Source organism: Podarcis muralis, chromosome 9 (assembly GCF_964188315.1).
Source record: "Podarcis muralis chromosome 9, rPodMur119.hap1.1, whole genome shotgun sequence".
Classification (NCBI taxonomy): domain Eukaryota; kingdom Metazoa; phylum Chordata; class Lepidosauria; order Squamata; family Lacertidae; genus Podarcis; species Podarcis muralis.
In genome coordinates, this window is record NC_135663.1 from 50,327,955 (window position 1) to 50,346,490 (window position 18,536).

Sequence of the window (18,536 nt, forward strand, 5' to 3'; positions counted from 1 at the left end):
AAATTGCTATTAAACATCTGATGTTTTTCAACAACTCAAGGCTTTAAATTATTTCAAGGGAGCATCAATATATCATGTGTATATAGAGCTTCAAGCTTTAATCAGTCAGTACAATTAATTGACTGTAACTTCAGTCACAGATTAAAATTTGCTCCCTGAATAATTGCTAGAGTTGACAAAACACAGTACACGGGACTCCTGAACTAATTCTAGCCATGCAGGCTATACAGGTGTGTCACCTCCATCCCTGCAAAAGATTTGTTGAAAATTATAAGTATATATTTTCTAGATTGTATCTAACACTAACCCAGAGGAAAAACTGATATTCTAAGTGTGTTGTGTTAACATGCCAAGAAACCTCCCTGCAATTGGAATCCCTGTTCAGTGAAAGTACTTAGAACCTGTCTTCAGGTATCTAGAGAGGAAGGGTAGTTTAAAAATAAATAAATAATTTTATTTTTAATTGCAGTATCTGTAGGTTATGAATATGAATCTTGTTTGGATCTAACACTGTGGGAAAAACGGACAGCTATTTTACAAGGCTATGAATTGGATGCCTCCAACATGGGGGGCTGGACCCTAGATAAGCATCACGTCCTGGATGTTCAGAATGGTAAGTCTCCATTTTATTTTAATATTCTTTTTTCCTGGACTCATACTGACTATGTAATTAATTCATTGTCTGTCAAACAAAATTTATGAGTAATACGCATTCATGACTATCCTAGAATTATTCTTTAATTTGAATTAATGTCAAATTTATAAGCATAGCTTCAGTCCATGCCAACACCAGGAAATGTTTTCCTCTTCATACTACATAAAAGCATTATGCTGTGCCTAGTCTCCCCCCACCAGATGTGTTTCCATGGAACTGTGTCAAGTACAGCTAGCATTATTGCTCCTCTATTGCCTCACTGTATTTCTATGCAAATAAATAAGTGTTTCCTAATCCTCTCATTGTCAATTCAAATATTTGGTGGGGAAATGTATTTTATACAAATATGTTATTGGGGGAGGGGGAGGTTTTTAGTCCACAACAGAATTGGGGACGCGGATGGCGCTGTGGGTTAAACCACGGAGCCTAGGATTTGCCGATCAGAAGGTCGGCGGTTCGAATCCCCGCAACGGGGTGAGCTCCCGTTGCTCGGTCCTTGCTCCTGCCAACCTAGCAGTTCGAAAGCACATCAAAGTGCAAGTAGATAAAGAGGTACCGCTTCGGCGGGAAGGTAAACAGCGTTTCCATGCGCTGCTCTGGTTCTCCAGAAGCGGCTTAGTCATGCTGGCCACATGACCCGGAAGCTGTACGCCGGCTCCCTCGGCCAATAAAGCGAGATGAGGGCCGCAACCCCAGAGTCGTCCATGACTGGACCTAATGGTCAGGGGTCCCTTTACCTTTACCTATGCAGGAAATATACACCATTCCTACTCGTCTCCAATACCAATTCCTTTCAGAGCTAAAAAGAATCAGATATGGCGCTAGCACCTGTCATTAAGTTGTTCCCCCCCTTCTGAATTCTGCTGCGTACCTGAGGCTCTCTTCCAAAAACTTCATACATTTTCTTTCCATTTCTGGTTCCTTGTAGTGGTTCTTCCCTGCTTCATTAACTTTCCTTTACTCATTTTTACATATCTTTATTCTTTAATTCCAACTATTCTTTTATTCTTTTACTTCTTTTAAATCTCTAGTATTTACTGCATTTCCCCCCCTTAAATCTCTGATAAAAATCCATGTTTCAAAAAAAGGAAAAGGAAAACCCATGTTTCCTTCCCATAGTTCTCTGCTTGACCTGCTTTATCCAACCTTTTTCTTCTCTGCCATCACTAATGATGATGATGTTGTTGTTTAGCAGCTAAACTGTGATCCTAAGTACACTTACTCAGGCAGAAGCTCCCTTTTCACTTGTGGCTTTCAAGTAAATATGTCTGATTTACCAGAGAGCTTTATTGTTTCAATTAAACAGTTTGCTTGATGCCCCATGAAGCTTCTTCATTCAAACAGTTTATGCTTAAATATATTGGGACTTCCATAGCAGTATGACTCCAGCTACAACTGCAATATAGCAACATGTATATTTCCTTCCATATTATGAAACACATTACAAGTTGCATGGAGGAAATATTTCTCCTGTCATTGGAACGCTGCCAGTTTTAGAGTGAAATGTGCCTGCCATTTAACTGCAGGCGGCAATGACACACAGGCGCTTAGTAAAGGTGACTAATGACACTCATGTTGACTGGAAGTTATGTAATGGAAGGAAAGAAATGATCTCAGATTTAAGATAGGCAAAGACCTATCTTAGAAAGGAGGAGGCCAGGATGCAGAATGTTATGGAAGCCAGAGGACACAGAAATGATGTCTAACAAGATCATGTTTCTTGGTATGTAATTCTAGCTATTATGGGATTAGTTACAGAGAGACTTCTTTTCATGTGAATATGGTACATTTCACTGGGAGGCAAGGGTTAATAAGTGTACTGCCATTGAATGCCAATTCAACTTATCATGGGAACTGGCAGAAAGCAAGTAAGCACTGAGATAATTATGTGTACATTCATTTTCCTCATTTTGTTGTTCAGTAGTTTCTGATCGTAAGGTGAGTCAGCTATGCTCCTAAATTTATGCTCAGGAGACTGTTTGACAAGTAATGACTTTTCAAAGTGATGCCTGTCTAATTGAATAAATGAAGTGGCTAGTTGTAATGACAGGGTGGATGAGCTGGGGAAATTTATTCACAAGGGAGCAAAGACAGTGACAGGTGTTTATACGGACACCCTGAATCACTGCAATAAATATTCTAATGTTCATCTTTCCCCCTGTGGTAATAGAAGAGAGATGCGAAAGGGCAATTTTTCAAAGTAATGACAGAATAAATCAGGTACCATAGTGCTGAGTGCTGACTTGTATGATACCTCTGATGAAAATTATAGAACTCAGCTATTTCAGCAAAATTATGGTTTCCTGATTGTCATAAATGATGTGATCATAGGAAGGGGATTTCAGATTCCATTAGCGCATTCTCGTTCCAACTTTTCTTGGGGAAATGTAATCCATGTGCTGTTATGATGCAGCCTCATTTACATGGCTTTTCTTTTATATTTCATAAGCCATTTTCATTTCCTCTTATTTCATAATGTTGTCCGTCCTCTGGTATACCTCTCTCAGATTGCATGGCATTAGAAAAGTAATTGGCACAGCCCAAGGAACATGTTCTGTTTATGGAAAATATTTACCCATTGAAATTCAACTTAAAAGTAACCTAGGGTGGAGAAAGCTGTCATAGAACTTCCTAAATGTATTTTAACAGTTATTGTGGGACAAAAATACATTCATTAATACTGTTATCTTTGAAATATTGTACACTTGATCAATAAAGCAAGTATTGCTATACAGTACAAAGTGACATGTGGTTTGCATGGATTATAACACATTGAGATTTACTGTGGAATAAGTGTAACAGTAATAGCAGACAGCTCTCACAGCAGACCTTGACTGAGTCATTAATCAGGATAATAATGAGGATAGTGGTAATATTTGAACAAAATATAGTTGTAACCGTGGAAGCCTAATATTAGGCACATATATTGCTTCCCCACATTTCCTGTGAAGGCCATAAAAATGATGCTGGAGAAATGCTGGAGAAATGCTTCTTCTTTTCCCAATGATTCTTGCCCAAACATTTTTGTTGTGTTTGACATATGAGTACAGAACTGCAGATACATTACAGAGCCGGGCTCTGCTAGCAAAGACAACTTATTCTTTTGCGTAAAATAATACCATTTGACAATGGGAAATTGAGGCTGTCAGAAAACTTATTTACAATTATAGTTTACTGGTATAATGTTGTGGGTGTGTGATGCGTAACAGGACATATGTAAGCAATTTATTCTAACAGTACAGAATAAACGGTGCAGGAATGCATCATTCCAAACTAACGTTCACCCAAATGCAACTGAGAAAAATGCACATGCAAATGGGTACCATGTATGTTTCCCAGAGCCAAAAAATCCAGTTTGGGAGATTGTCAAGTCAAGTGGTTTTGAATAGTATGAGTTGCCTGCTTGGGAGGAAGGAGAAGGAACATAGAACCAGTATTTGGGTCAGAGAGCAATTTTTTATGGCAATCCAGTGGGGGGTTGCACAGGAACAGCTCAGCTTCTCAGCCATGAGAAGCACATGCACAGCACCCATTTGTATATCATTGCTCCCTATTGGATTGCCCCAAGGTAACTGTTGCAAACACGAGTTCTGCCTATTTCTACTTTTCCAGATGTATCCTTTTTTTAAGCATTTGCCAACTTTTCATAGAAGTTTGTTATTAAAAACATCACTGTTATCTTATATACTTTTTTTCTCTTGCTGTGGTTGCTCTGATTACCTTCTGAGCTGATTGTAAATATGAATAGTGATATTTGATCCTTTTTCACAAAGAGTTTCATTCAGTGGGTGGGATTGAAATGGATGGCCACATGTGCAACAGACTTCTAAAGTGCCACTTCCAGATAGCAGCTTCTCTTGAATTTCAGGAGAACCAGCGTGGTGGTCATTGTCCTCTCTCTTGATCTTGACACCTTTGAAGTATAGTCCCAGTGTGGAATATTAAATGTATTTAGTATTTTCTGATCAAAATTTGTAACTGACAAAAATACTCCACTGATGTAGGAAACCATATTTGTGTTTTCTCCAGGAATCCTCTACAAAGGCAATGGGGAAAATCAGTTCATCTCTCAGCAGCCACCAGTTGTCAGTAGTATAATGGGCAATGGTCGACGACGTAGCATTTCTTGCCCAAGTTGCAATGGTCAAGCAGACGGCAATAAGCTTTTGGCTCCCGTTGCCTTAGCTTGTGGTATTGATGGAAGCCTGTACGTAGGGGATTTTAACTATGTTCGACGGATATTCCCATCTGGAAATGTAACAAGTGTTCTTGAACTAAGGTATATCTTTACCTACTCCTAAAAAATTTGGTTTCGAGATTATGTGATGAATCAGTCATTTTATGATACCATGTTTCCATATACACCTGAACACTGTAATAAAAATGCAAATGCTTTAAAAATAATATTTTAAAATGAGGTTGAAGAAAGATGGGACATTTTCTCAAGCCATTTACTCATGGAGATAGCTGTCAAAATATCTCAGCTATTCAGATGATAAAAAATGACTGAATGGAATTACAATCAGCAACCTTATCAGCACCATTACCTATTTACTGTTCCCTCTTTTAACAACTTTTCATCTAACTTTTTTTCTAATACTGTTTTTTTTTTGCTCTTCCTTTCCTTGCCTTCCCACCAAGAAATAAAGATTTTAGACATAGGTAAGCATTTTAAGCATGTTCGTACTTTTTGTTCAAAGTGTTCTTTCCTTTAAAAAAGAATGAACAAATAAATTCAATAGATTGAAGTGCTATAAAAATTGTTACGATCATAAGGAAGGAGTGCTCTATAAAAATGACTATTTTTGCCTTAAATCATAGAGAGGTGTAAGTTTGGAAGATTGCTACTATTCAACATAACCCAAATTCTTTCCCCGTCCTAGTTAAAATAGTTATATTTTATCATAAGGCATCCCAGGAAAGTCATTTAAAGGATAGGGTATAAATGTCTGAAATGACTAGATAAATAAATAAAAACATTGCTTGCTCCCCATCACTTTTTGTTTTCCATTTCCAGCCTGTCTGTAAGGTATTGCTCCTATTTTTCCTCCTTGATGTGCTTATGTAATCCCTGCCTCACTCATTCACCAACATCCTCTCCTTTTCATTGTTCTATCCTTGCCCTGAATGCCACAGACAGAACTTTCATTTTGTCTTTGCATCACCTGAAATGCTGTGTGTTTCAGTGGAGTCAATTCAAACATTCAGCTGCCAGTTACAGATAGGTAGCCGTGTTGGTCTGCCATAGTCAAAACAAAAAAAATTCCTTCCAGTAGCACCTTAAAGACCAACTAAGTTAGTTCTTGGTATGAGCTTTCGTGTGCATGCACACTTCTTCTTGTGTAGTGTCGGCAAGTAGCATTCAGCTGCCAGGTTTATAATAACCAATGATACAGAAATCCACTGATGGGCATGTTATGTGTGCAACATGCCTGCGCCATTTAGCAGTGGAGAGCAAAACCAGCTATGTGGCTCAATGGCAGAACAATCCCTGGCATCTCCATGTAGCGCTAAGGAAGACTCGTATCTCAGATTCCAGAGAGAGAGCATCAGTCACTGCAGACAAATACATTAGCCGAGGTCTAACTCAGTATAGATAAATAGTAGATAAATAGGTACTGCTCTGGCGGGAAGATAACGGAGTTTCCGTGCGCTGCTCTGGTTCGCCAGAAGCGGCTTAGTCATGCTGGCCACATGACCTGGAAGCTGTACGCCGGATCCCTTGACCAATAAAGCGAGATGAGCGCTGCAACCCCAGAGTCGGCCACGACTGGACCTAATGGTCAGGGGTCCCTTTACCTTTAACTCAGTATAGGGACGCGGGTGGCGCTGTGGGTTAAACCACAGAGCCTAGGACTTGATGATATCAGAAGGTTGGCGGTTCGAATCCCTGCGACGGTGTGAGCTCCTGTTGCTCAGTCCCTGCTCCTGCCAACCTAGCAGTTCGAAAGCACGTCAAAGTGCAAGTAGATAAAGAGGTACCGCTCCGGCAGGAAGGTAAATGGCGTTTCTGTGTGCTGCTCTGGTTCGCCAGAAGCGGCTTAGTCATGCTGGCCACATGACCCGGAAGCTGTACGCCAGCTCCCTTGGCCAATAAAGCAAGATGAGCACCGCAACCCCAGAGTCAGCCACGACTGGACCTAATGGTCAGTGGTCCCTTTACCTTTAACTCAGTATATGACATGGCAACATCCTATCTTCATAAGAGCAAAGTGTAGATGATTCACACTGAATTACGGCTAGGCATATCTTTAAAGAGGAGGGTGATAAAACAGCATGGACAGCGCTTTGCTTTCTGTTCTGTGATCACAGTGACTGCCACTAGCTAGAATGAAGTGGGCAGAGTTCAGTCTGAAATTATTTGCTAGACATATGCATTACATCACTGCTGTGTGCCACAGCTGCTAAATGTGTCAGGCAAAATGCAGGGTGACATTAAGAAACCCCCCTTATTATCATGCATGCTTCATCTTTATTTTTGGTCTTTCTCCCCATCTTACACAAATCCCCAGAGACCTACATTTTATTTTATTACGTCTGGTTTCTGTTGAAATTCACTCGGGCTTCTGGTTCTACTGCCTCATGTGTGTTTTCTTCCTTAACTGTGAAAGGTTTTTTATATTTCAGAATTAATGTTTCACATATGTTGCTTTGTGTAGTTTCGGCAAGTAGCATTTTCTCCATGACTAAATATAATATGCACCCTTATTTTAAATTATAAGCATAGCTGTCAGCTGTTCTCATATCATTCTGAATGTTCATTATTGCTTTAAAAAAAACACACAACAACAACCAGTGCCCTCTGTCCATTGAAACCAGCTGATGCTTTAACAGTCATTAGATAGAATACTTTGTAAATTCACATTTTAATATTATACCAAATGCAAAATATGACATGCATTCAAAAGTTGTTACACATGGCTCCCTTCATTCTGTTGTTCATCTGTTGCTAAGCATATTGGGGAATTAAGAACATATGTTAAGTCATACCCATTTTCTGTGATTTAACTATATTATACAGCACTCGTACTCTCAAATACTGGAATAGGGAAAGTGAATGTGTGATCCATATATCATTCTTCTGGAGTAATCCACTTGTCTTTAGTGGGGAAAGTCTTTAGCCTTTGGAGAACTACAGGCAAAAATAGTTGCATGTTCAATGTTATATGAGTTGCACTTCCTGGATAGACTAGTGTGGTTCTGCTACAAAGGACATTTCTAGAGGGAAGCAGGCAATTGTGTATTAATATTGAGTTCAACTTCTTTGAGATTAGTGTACTACTACAGAGATTCCCTAGAGAAATACAAAGATGTATAAAGAGCTGCAGAGGCAACTGCAGTAGCAGAGACTGGATATTTTTCTGTCTATGAAGGGTTTTTACTACACCAAGTATGCCCTGTAATGCCTACATTAAGGTAAAGATTTTGTTTCAATAGAAAGAAGGGAATATCCCAAGTTAGTCAAAAACAGCCATTTTACAGCCAGCCAAGATTATTATTGTCGATCTCTAGAGCGCAGAGTCTTTGAAGTCTCCTGAGTTGAGGTTATTTTCAGTGCCGTGGATTCTCATGGAGCATGCTAATGATTATTCTTCAGAGATTCATCTACCTTGTGCGGGGCAGGCAATAGCACAGCTAGTGTCATTTTCAAAATTGTACTAAAATGATTTCTCTACTCATGTTAGAAATGTTGTACTTGTCAGGAGCCTCCACTAGAATTATCCACACATTTTCATTGATTTAATAATCCTAATGGCAAAGAAATCAGATGACTTGTTCATTCAGCATTCATCCTCATATGCTGGTATAAAGCTTACACTATGTCCCGTCTTTATTGAGCATTTGTTCTTAATTGTTTACAGGGCAGTTATATAACTATGAACATTGATCATTTGACATCTTTTCCCAACCAAGGCTGAGGTAGTAAACTAATTCCTCAGCTGTACCTTTACATGATGCACGTGGGGCTCCAGATTATTGAATGCTCTGCTGTACAGAAATTTCCCCCACGTAGAAACATAACATGTTAGGGAGACAGGTTCTAGTTTAGTTTTGTCCCTGACATCGTGTTTTCTTTGTGCAGTTTTTTTTGGCAGGGGAGCAGGATACGGCATTCACTCATGTAGGTCTCTACCTAAAGCTGTACAGACCATTTCTACCATTTAAGTTAAAATTTCTCCACCTATAAAACTCCAAAGATAACTTTCCTTACATTAATATACTATTTGGAGCCATTCTTTTTCACCATGCAAATAATAAATTGGGTGTGTATGTTGCGTGTTCACTTTCTCCTTTTATCAATGATGGAGTACATTGGTTAAAAATCCAACCAACCACAATATACTGCAAATTATGTGTTTTAAGCTTTAATTTCAAACTGTTCATCATTCTACAACCAAACTAATTGCCCTGAAACTTATCCAAAGTTGGATTTTATATAAAGATTTTTTTATGCCAATAATTAAAGCACTATCCATACACCTGGTACTGTTCAAAAAAAGAATTGCATATAACAAAGAAGCACATAAATGAACAGAGATTAAAAGTACATATATAAAAAGGCACATATATCTTTTCAAATCTATTATTACCATCATACCATTCAGGGTTGCACAAAAACCTCTTTTAAGTTACGTGGCTAGTTCTCAGAAATAGAGAAAAGCTAAATCTAGTTAACAGAGCATTCAGAAGTTTAAAAAAGGCAAATAAAAACCCTTTTCCTGCTCAATTGACTACTTCCTAGTCGTGAAGCCCTGCAGCACCCCCCTAGACTCCGTATCCAGTGCAGTGGAACCAGTCGCACTGCCCTAAATTTCCCTCTGCTTTGGACCAGGTTACCTGACAATCAACTCCACCACTTGCTTGGGTCCTAAAGTCATCTACATAGAGGTGCTTCTTCAAGTTCCCATGCTAAATGTGATGAGGTAGAGATAGGACTTTTTTGTGGTGGCTCCCCAGTAATTGAATAACCTACCTAAAGGGGCTCACTAGTTTAGTGCCAGGTGGAAGACCTTTATGGTTTCCTGGGCTTTTCAGTCTTTAAAAATGTTTAGTGGTTTTAGCTCTTTCACAGTATTGTTATACCATGTTGCTTCTTTTATTTTGTGCCTATTCTGCTGCTGTTTTATTTTGTTTTGGATGTTACATTGCTTTAGTTGTATACTTCAGAAATGTCTGTGCTCCAAGATGTAATTTGTTCACAACTTGTTTATGTTGGCCTCGGTTGCCTTTTGCAAACAGAAGTACATTAGCACTGTGTTATATTTATGAAATACGAGGCACTACGTTTTGTGAACAGATGCTCAGATATCACCAAGATTGGTAGATACATTTTAGCACTGCATTTGCAAACACATTAGAGATGCAACTGACTGCCGTGGCGCTTGGGCTCTGGGTGTTAGCAGGCACTAGCACTGCCATCTATATATTCATTTCAGTTCTGAGCACCATAACTCAGATCCTCTGTCATAGATGCAACTAATTAAGCTTCTGGGTTGTATCTTTGAGCAACAAATGTATTCTCTAGAGCTACTCATTCCATAGGAGAGAAATGTTTCAGTTGTATAAGGTTTATGGTGTCATGTGCTCTATGTTTTTTGAAAAGTGGCTTTATTTCATAGAAGGATGGTCCAGCATATTCGGTAGTTTTATGTGAAGGTTTGCAATGATTTAAGATGACTTAAGACAAGAAACTGAACTTACTTCTAAAACATGCCATCTGACCTGTTAAATCACATTCAGTAATCACATGCCTTCCAATCAGTAGCATGAACAGTCTCTTCTGTTTATGAATATTATGCATCATGTACTCAAGTGGCCTAGATTACTTGAAATAATATAGTTAGTGACATAGGAGCAATTTGAAAAACATAGGCTGTAGGGTGATCTAATCCAGTGCTGTTGATTTGAAGGTAATACTCAAAATGACGTTTGCACATTTATATAATTCAAAGGAATCAAAAAGGTGTTTATTCCATTACCTTTCCACAAGGTGGAAGAATGCATATAGTGGTGCCTCGCAAGACGAAAATAATCCGTTCCGCGATTCTCTTCGTCTAGCGGTTTTTCCGTCTTGCGAAGCAACCCCATTAGCGGCTAAGCGGATTAGCGCTATTAGCGGTTTAGCGGCTTAGCGGCTATTAAAGGATTAGCGGCTAAGCTGCTAAAAGGCTATTAACGGCTTAGCGGCTTAGAAAAAGGGGGGAGCGGGGGGGGGAAATGTCTTTTTCGTCTTGCGAAGCAAGCCCATAGGGAAATTCGTCTTGCGAAGCGCCTCCGAAACGGAAAACCCTTTCGTCTAGCGGATTTTCCGTCTTGCGAGGCATTCCTCTTGCGGGGCACCACTGTACATCAATTGTTTTTCAATTGCAAAACAGCAATACACTAACCAACTTTTAATGAACCAACATTACATTAAACACTTATTTCAAACAAAACCACTGATTTTCGCTTACACATTCTCTTTTCAGAGTCAGCAGAGTTCACACATAACATACAATGTGTTTAAAACAACAGCAGCACATCAACACTTTCCCCCTCCCACCCTTCAAAATACTTTGCAGAAAGTAAGAAGCAAGCATACCATGTTTTCATTGGGCCTTTTTGATACCATTATGACTAGGGGTGAAGTGAGACAGACACTGCAGTGCAATAAAAATGGTTTGAACAGAGATTTGCTGCATTCAGAGCTGTTTGTCCCCAAGACTAAGAATGTGTGTTAAGATCACTTCCACCACACTCAGCTATGGCTGCCTGTCTTCACTCTAACTTTTGAATGGCAACAGGGGTTGCTTGCTTCAATTATTTGCTTTCTAAGTACAATTGATAGACTGTCTTTTGAAATGCAATTGTGAATATTGCTTACTGTGCTAAAACGTGTTGTTTCCCTTTCTGCAGCAGTAACCCAGCTCATAGATACTACCTTGCAACTGACCCAGTCACAGGAGAATTGTATGTTTCTGACACCAACACACGAAGGATTTACCGTCCAAAGTCACTCACTGGGGCAAAGGACTTGACAAAAAATGCTGAAGTGGTAGCAGGAACTGGGGAGCAGTGCCTTCCATTTGACGAAGCCAGATGTGGTGATGGTGGCAAGGCTGTAGAAGCGACACTCATGAGCCCCAAAGGTGGAGGAAACTGTCAATTTATGAAGAGCAAAACACAGTTCAGTCAGCACACACAAGAGCATTTCATGCTATCTAGTTATTTATTCAGTGTTTCCAAAAGCTTGTTTTCAGTTTGTGAATGGCAAAGCTATCCAAAAGTATAACTACAAAAAGTGAGGTTTTTAGTTCCCCACCCCCACCGAACATTAGTGATTTATTATAATTCATTATAAATATTTTTTCACATTCCAGTTATGCCACAAAGACTTCATACTGAGCAAATTGCAAAGGGTCCAGTCCAGAAGCAATATTTAAATGAGCCCATTAGGAGCAGTGCTTGTTGGATTTCACCCCTCACAAGCAGAATGTTTTCCTTTCATACATGTTGTTCTAATGTACTAGCTATGTCTAATAAAGTACCATACATTAATATCTAAATTTTAACCAGTTAAACCTCATGAGGCTGCATGTGATGTTTAAAACCTGTCATTTTTGTTAATATTTTCAGACCCATTTTCTGGCTTTGTGGGAAAAGATGAATAAACAGAGCAGGAAAACAGGTTTAATAGTTTTGATCAAAAACAAGTAACAAGCTCTTGGTGTTGTGTTTTGTTTCTTTACCCAAGGAGTGGCAGTAGACAAAAATGGATTAATCTACTTTGTTGATGGGACTATGATCAGGAAAGTGGACCAGAATGGAATCATATCAACATTACTTGGCTCAAATGATCTGACTTCAGCTAGACCTTTAACATGTGATACCAGCATGCACATCAGTCAGGTATTTAAAAAAACAGATCTATTGGTTGTTTTAGGAGGACCATGATAGAAGTTTATAAAATCATGCATGGCATAGAGAAAGTTGATAGAGGAAAGTTGTTCCCCCTCTTTCATAATAGTAGAACTCACAGATATCCAGTGATGCTGAATGTTGGAAGATATGAGACAGATAAAAAGAAAGTACTTCTAAACGCAGCACATAGGTAAATTATGAAACTTCCTCCCACAGGAGGCGGTGACTGCAACCAACCGAGATTGCCTTAACAGACTAAAATTCATGGAGGAGAGGGCTATTGATAGCTATTTGTTAGCCATGATAGCTATGTTCTGCCTCCACGGTTGGAGGCAGCAATACTTCTTAATACCAGTTGCTGAACACAAGAGGGGAGAATGCTTGAAATCAGTACCATTGCAGACCCAGGGGCAGTGGAGCCAAGGCTGAGGGCATACACACAATAAAAACACAAGGCAGCAGTATTGGGATTTAATCAGGCCACAACTTTGATTGATAACAGATGTCAGCAGCTTCTGGAGTAGGCCTTGGGTATGTATCCTGAAATCAACCAGTGTTACTGCTGTTTGATCAAGGTTAAGGGTCACCTTGCAATGTGCATCACATATAGGAGACCCCCATGATCACTGGTGGGGGAACACTATGGCCCATCAGCCCCCAAGATGGAAGTCTGGATGTGTAACACCCCAGGCTCCTTTAAGGAGATACTCCATGACAGCAGAACAAGGAGGGCCATCCCCTGGCCTCCCAGACTGATCAAACCCAATGCATTATCCACCAGGAAGTTATGTTAATTGCTCTGGCGCAGGCAAATCCCTGCAGACAGGCCTTATTGGTCTGCAGGGAGAATTCTTCGCTGGCCCCAAATATGGTGACCCATGTACTTCCATAGCAAGGTCCAGCAAGGTCATGCTCACTTTCCCTCAGGCAGCCCATTAAGCCACATTAACAAGGGACAGAAGGTCGAGAATCCAATGTTGACTGAGGCCTGAGCTTTTATGACCAGAAAGCTGACCAGGAGGAAGTACTCCCTCTGGTCCACTTGCTTGCAATTGGCTGCTGAACCTTGCGAGCATGTCCTAGCAGTCACTGAGGCGAGAGGAGACAGAAGCTTCCCCTCCTGCCATGCTGAAGCTGAGGGGAGGAAGTCGCACCCTGCCATGACCGCACCAGGCCACCATGGCACTCTCCTAAGTGCTGAGGGGGAACAGGGACTTAATTCTGAGTAAACGTTCATAGAAAGCGTCCTTTCAAACAGTTAAGATATCATAAATGGGTTGTTTGTTTGTTTATGTATTTATTTATGTATTTTTCAGATTTTTCCTGGGAAAGTGTAATTCTGGATTAGATGGGGGAAATACAACTGGCAATTTGATGACATGTATTGTATATATTGTAGCTCCAATCCTAGAATAAGCAGGTGTCTAGAAGCATCCCGAACTGTTTTTTATACTATATCTTCACAATAAGGAGCTTATTCTAAGAACATAAGTATCAGTATTATACACCTAAAAATGTATCTTTATGTCTACCTTTACAATAAATTTTAGGGACAGTAGAGAAGACCATAATTATTTACAAGAGGTACAGTCATAAAATACAAGTGGAGCAGCAAATATATTAGAAAAGTATTGACATTCTGATGTTTCTAATACCAACTTCTACTAATGCCTCTAGTCTGCAGTTTTGAACTCTGTAATATATTTTTTCAACACCAGATAACTTTTTCTATTGATTTCTATGGTTTCCCCCCAGCACTAAAGAGACTTGCTATTCTGATAGAAAAATAATAGCAAACATTAATCTGTGTCATATTGGAAAAGATCTTACCTTTATTTAGCATTGACATATTTTATATTTAGAAATATATGATTTCTAAGTGCCAGATTCACCCAGAATTATAGTCGTGACTCAGTCCCATTAAAACCAATGGAACAACTTAGCACAATTAACTTGTGCTGCAATCCTAATACCACCTACCTGGGAGTAAGCCCCACTGAATTCAGTGTGGCTTACTTCTGAGTAGACATGGTTAGGATTCCACCTTTAGTCATGACTAACATTAACTGAATCAGGACCATTACAAACATGTGCTCTTGGACTAAATGAAATGAAAATAAAAATATTGTTTTTAGCGTTCAGTTTTAGTGTTTCCAGCACTCCAGTTTCCCTGGTTCCATTCCCCCCTGCCCTTTATATTCACCCTAGGGGCAATAATTTAAACTACCGCATTTCCTTTTATATATGTAATTCTATGTAACTTCAGAAAAACAGCTGTTTCAAAAGTGGTATCTCTAACACTTGTTCAGTTAGAAAACTATGATTGCTAAAGATAATAATTGGCTAATAAAACACTTTTCCTTTTTTTAAAAGGTGCGTCTGGAGTGGCCAACGGATTTGGCCATCAATCCAATGGATAACTCCATATACGTGTTAGATAACAACGTAGTTCTTCAGATTACTGAAAATCGGCAAGTCCGTATTGCTGCTGGGAGGCCAATGCATTGCCAAGTTCCTGGAGTGGAGTACACAGTGGGGAAACATGCTGTACAGACTACTTTAGAATCAGCCACAGCAATTGCTGTATCTTACAGTGGAGTGCTTTACATTACAGAAACCGATGAAAAAAAGATTAACAGAATAAGACAAGTCACAACTGATGGAGAGATCTCATTAGTTGCTGGAATACCCTCCGAGTGTGATTGCAAAAATGATGTTAACTGTGACTGCTACCAAAATGGTGATGGTTATGCTAAAGATGCCAAACTTAATGCCCCATCTTCTTTAGCTGCCTCACCTGATGGAACGCTGTACATTGCTGATCTTGGAAATATTCGGATACGAGCTGTGTCAAAGAACAAACCGTTGCTGACTTCAATGAATTTTTATGAAGTTGCCTCTCCAACCGATCAGGAACTCTACATCTTTGATGTCAACGGCACCCATCAGTACACAATGAGTTTAGTCACAGGAGACTATCTGTACAATTTTAGCTACAGTAACGACAACGACATCACGGCTGTAACTGACAGCAATGGAAATACCCTTCGTATAAGGCGAGATCCCAACCGGATGCCAGTGAGGGTGGTATCTCCTGACAACCAAGTTATCTGGCTAACTATAGGAACCAATGGATGTCTAAAAAGCATGACAGCCCAAGGACAGGAGCTAGTCTTGTTTACCTATCATGGCAACAGTGGACTCCTAGCAACGAAAAGTGATGAGACTGGATGGACAACTTTTTTTGAGTAAGTAACACAAAATCATATACTGTTTTTAGGAGGCATGCTTGGCTTCATAGTATTGTGAGGGGAAGAGAGGGGGGGTCATTTTGTCTGACAATTAGAGGAGTGCAACGTTGAAATAGCTATGGGGTCCTCTGCCTTGTCTTGGCATTCCCCCTTTGTCATATCTGCATTATTTATTTTTCCAACTCTGTGCTACAAAGCTTGTTTGTAGCTCTTTTTCTCCTTGCCAGCTTGTTGATATTACATCAGGGTCATTAACATGGCACCCAAGGGTGCACCTGCAGAAGCCTTTGCCCACTAGGTCCCTTCCCCACCGAAGGGACCCCAACCGGATGGGGCCTAGCAAAAAACATTCCACTGTAGCCAATCGAGTAGGTTGCAGAGTGTGTAGCGGCCACGTCAGTTTCTTCAGTTTGCAAATGTACCCATGGATTCAAAAGATTTTCTGACCCTAAACTGTTTAGTAGTGTTCATTGTGATCACTTCTGGCCACTCTCCATCTCATTAGAGGTGCAAGAGTAGCAGAAGCTGTTTAATGGAAATGAATACTGAATTCAAATAAAAGTAGCACCAAGTTGCACAAAACCACTGGCATACAAAATGTATTTTTATAATGATTTACAAATGAAAGGATTATGATGGTAGGTTTAGTCCCAATGCATTAGTGCACACCTGATGTATTGTACTGCATGTTGTACATCATTGCATATCTTTCTCTTTTTCTGGCCCTGCCAAAAGTACGTAGAAACATAATGATGAGAGATTATTCAGCCTGGGGCAATAAATGTACTTCTTATTCTTCAAGAGTTATAAATGTTTTTTCTGTTGCTGAACGGTAAAATCCCAAGTTAATAGCAAATGGGAATCCTTCTCCAGTGGGAATAAATATATAGCCGTTGGATATGTTAAGGTTATAAAAGATTTCATCAATTTTGTTGGAAGCACCATATTTTTAAGTGTGTGTGTGTGCGTGAGTTTGTGTGTTTGTGTTTGAAAACAACAAACCATAGCCGTAAGAATTAATGTGGGATTTGAGGTTTACCAAATCTGACATTCCTGCACAATGTTCATTGATTTCAATGTTGTCAAGACTAATTGAAGAAAAGTGGCCACTCTGAGGGCACAGGGCTGTATAAATGTTATGGGTCCATTAGAATGACCAACAATGTTAAAAAAATAGCTCAAAACTAAGGATACTTTTTCATTAGCTTGTGGCTTTTCTGTTTAAATAATTTTAAATCTGGTGTGCTTTGTTTATCGCATCCCAGTAAATAAGGTTTAATTGTTTTTATGTACCCAATAACCCTGTCTTCCAGCTTGTGAGTTGGACCAGGTGGGGAATGAAAGAGAGGGAAATGCATTTCCAGAACAAATGTGTCTGCTGAGGACAGCTGGCATCTTTAGCACACTGGCATTCATTCTGCCTAGTAGAGACCCCAGCGTTTTATTTCTAGCAGTAATTTCTCCTCGTGTTTCTTGTAGTTATTGTGTGGCTGTTTTAATCCCATTAGGGAAATAGCTGAGGACTTCTGAATGTACTTTAATGGCTTCTATGTGGCCTTTTAAAAGATTTTATTCAGTATCAAGTGGCTTATATGTCTGCCTTTTTTGAATCTTAGGGAGGATTTACAGCAGTGTGCTTCATGAACTGAATAATTACTTTCTGGTTGAAGAGCCATTTCCGTTGCCCAGCTTTGTTAAATATAGAACCTCTGGTCTGTGTGAGAGGGATGTTCAATTGCCTGCTGAAAGGCCCCGTTTGATGCCTTAGACCAGCCTCATAACCAGGCTGGTTCATTTCAGCCCATTAGGGTGATACAAAAATGGTAGCTTGTTAACCAGCCTTTGGTCATGTCCGGCAGTTAATACTGTAAGATGTGCTGGGGCAGATGGCACAAAAAATACACTTCGTTGCCCTGCAGTATGTTAAAAGAAATCTCCCTAATCTTGGTGCTCCTTCAGATGCTACTACTGCTTGCACTCTGGTTCTTCTGCCTCGTGAAGGATATGAATATTTCAATTGCTGCTTTTCTCGTCAAGATACATAGAGTCACGGTCTTCGCCTTTCCTTGTATTTTGCTGAGAAAAGCAATTCCCAAGAACATCATGTTCCTTCTAGATGGGGGCTTAATACAGTGGTACCTCGGGTTAAGTACTTAATTCGTTCCGGAGGTCCGTTCTTAACCTGAAACTGTTCTTAACCTGAAGCACCACTTTAGCTAAGGGGGCCTCCTCCTGCTGCTGCTTCGCCGCTGAAGCACGATTTCTGTTCTCATCCTGGAGCAAAGTTCTTAACCTGAGGTACTATTGCTGGGTTACCTGAAGCATATGTAACCTGAAGCATAAGTAACCCGAGGCACCACTGTACTGCAAATGGGTCATTCAGCCATCACAAATGTGTTGCTGGAAACAGGGTTTTTTATTTTTTAAAAAATGGATTTTCCATGGAAATGGTAAATCCAAATTAAATTGGAGATGGGGTGAGATAGGGTGGCATTTTATGCTCACATGTGGATGTGTGGGCATGCAGATTCTGTGAAAACCTTCCAAGTTTGAGCAGCCCCAGCGTCCTGTTGCCAACAGTGGCCAGCCCAATGCCTCCTGGGAAGCCTACGACCTGGACATGAAGACGGTTGCTATCTCCCGCTCTGTGCTTCATAGCAATTGGTATTTAGACATTGGTTGGCATCCGTCTTCCTCAGGAGACAATGTGCACATGTGTTTAAAGTACA

General features: G+C 39.9%; 1 protein-coding gene across 24 annotated transcripts in view; it reads left to right on the forward strand.

Moving 5' to 3' along the window:
- The window catches only part of TENM3 (teneurin transmembrane protein 3), a 1,264,183-nt gene that overhangs the window by 1,216,646 nt on the left and 29,001 nt on the right, over window positions 1-18,536 (forward strand). For 19 of the 24 annotated variants that reach the window (XM_077934193.1, XM_077934194.1, XM_077934191.1 and 16 more), the window contains 6 exons: window positions 470-613; window positions 4,685-4,934; window positions 5,297-5,317; window positions 11,552-11,784; window positions 12,390-12,544; window positions 14,930-15,804. In XM_077934193.1, the coding sequence (XP_077790319.1) occupies window positions 470-613; window positions 4,685-4,934; window positions 5,297-5,317; window positions 11,552-11,784; window positions 12,390-12,544; window positions 14,930-15,804 (1,678 nt within the window). The remainder of the gene's footprint in view (window positions 1-469; window positions 614-4,684; window positions 4,935-5,296; window positions 5,318-11,551; window positions 11,785-12,389; window positions 12,545-14,929; window positions 15,805-18,536) is intronic. The other 5 variants (XM_077934197.1, XM_077934199.1, XM_077934216.1 and 2 more) reach the window with 1 other exon arrangement.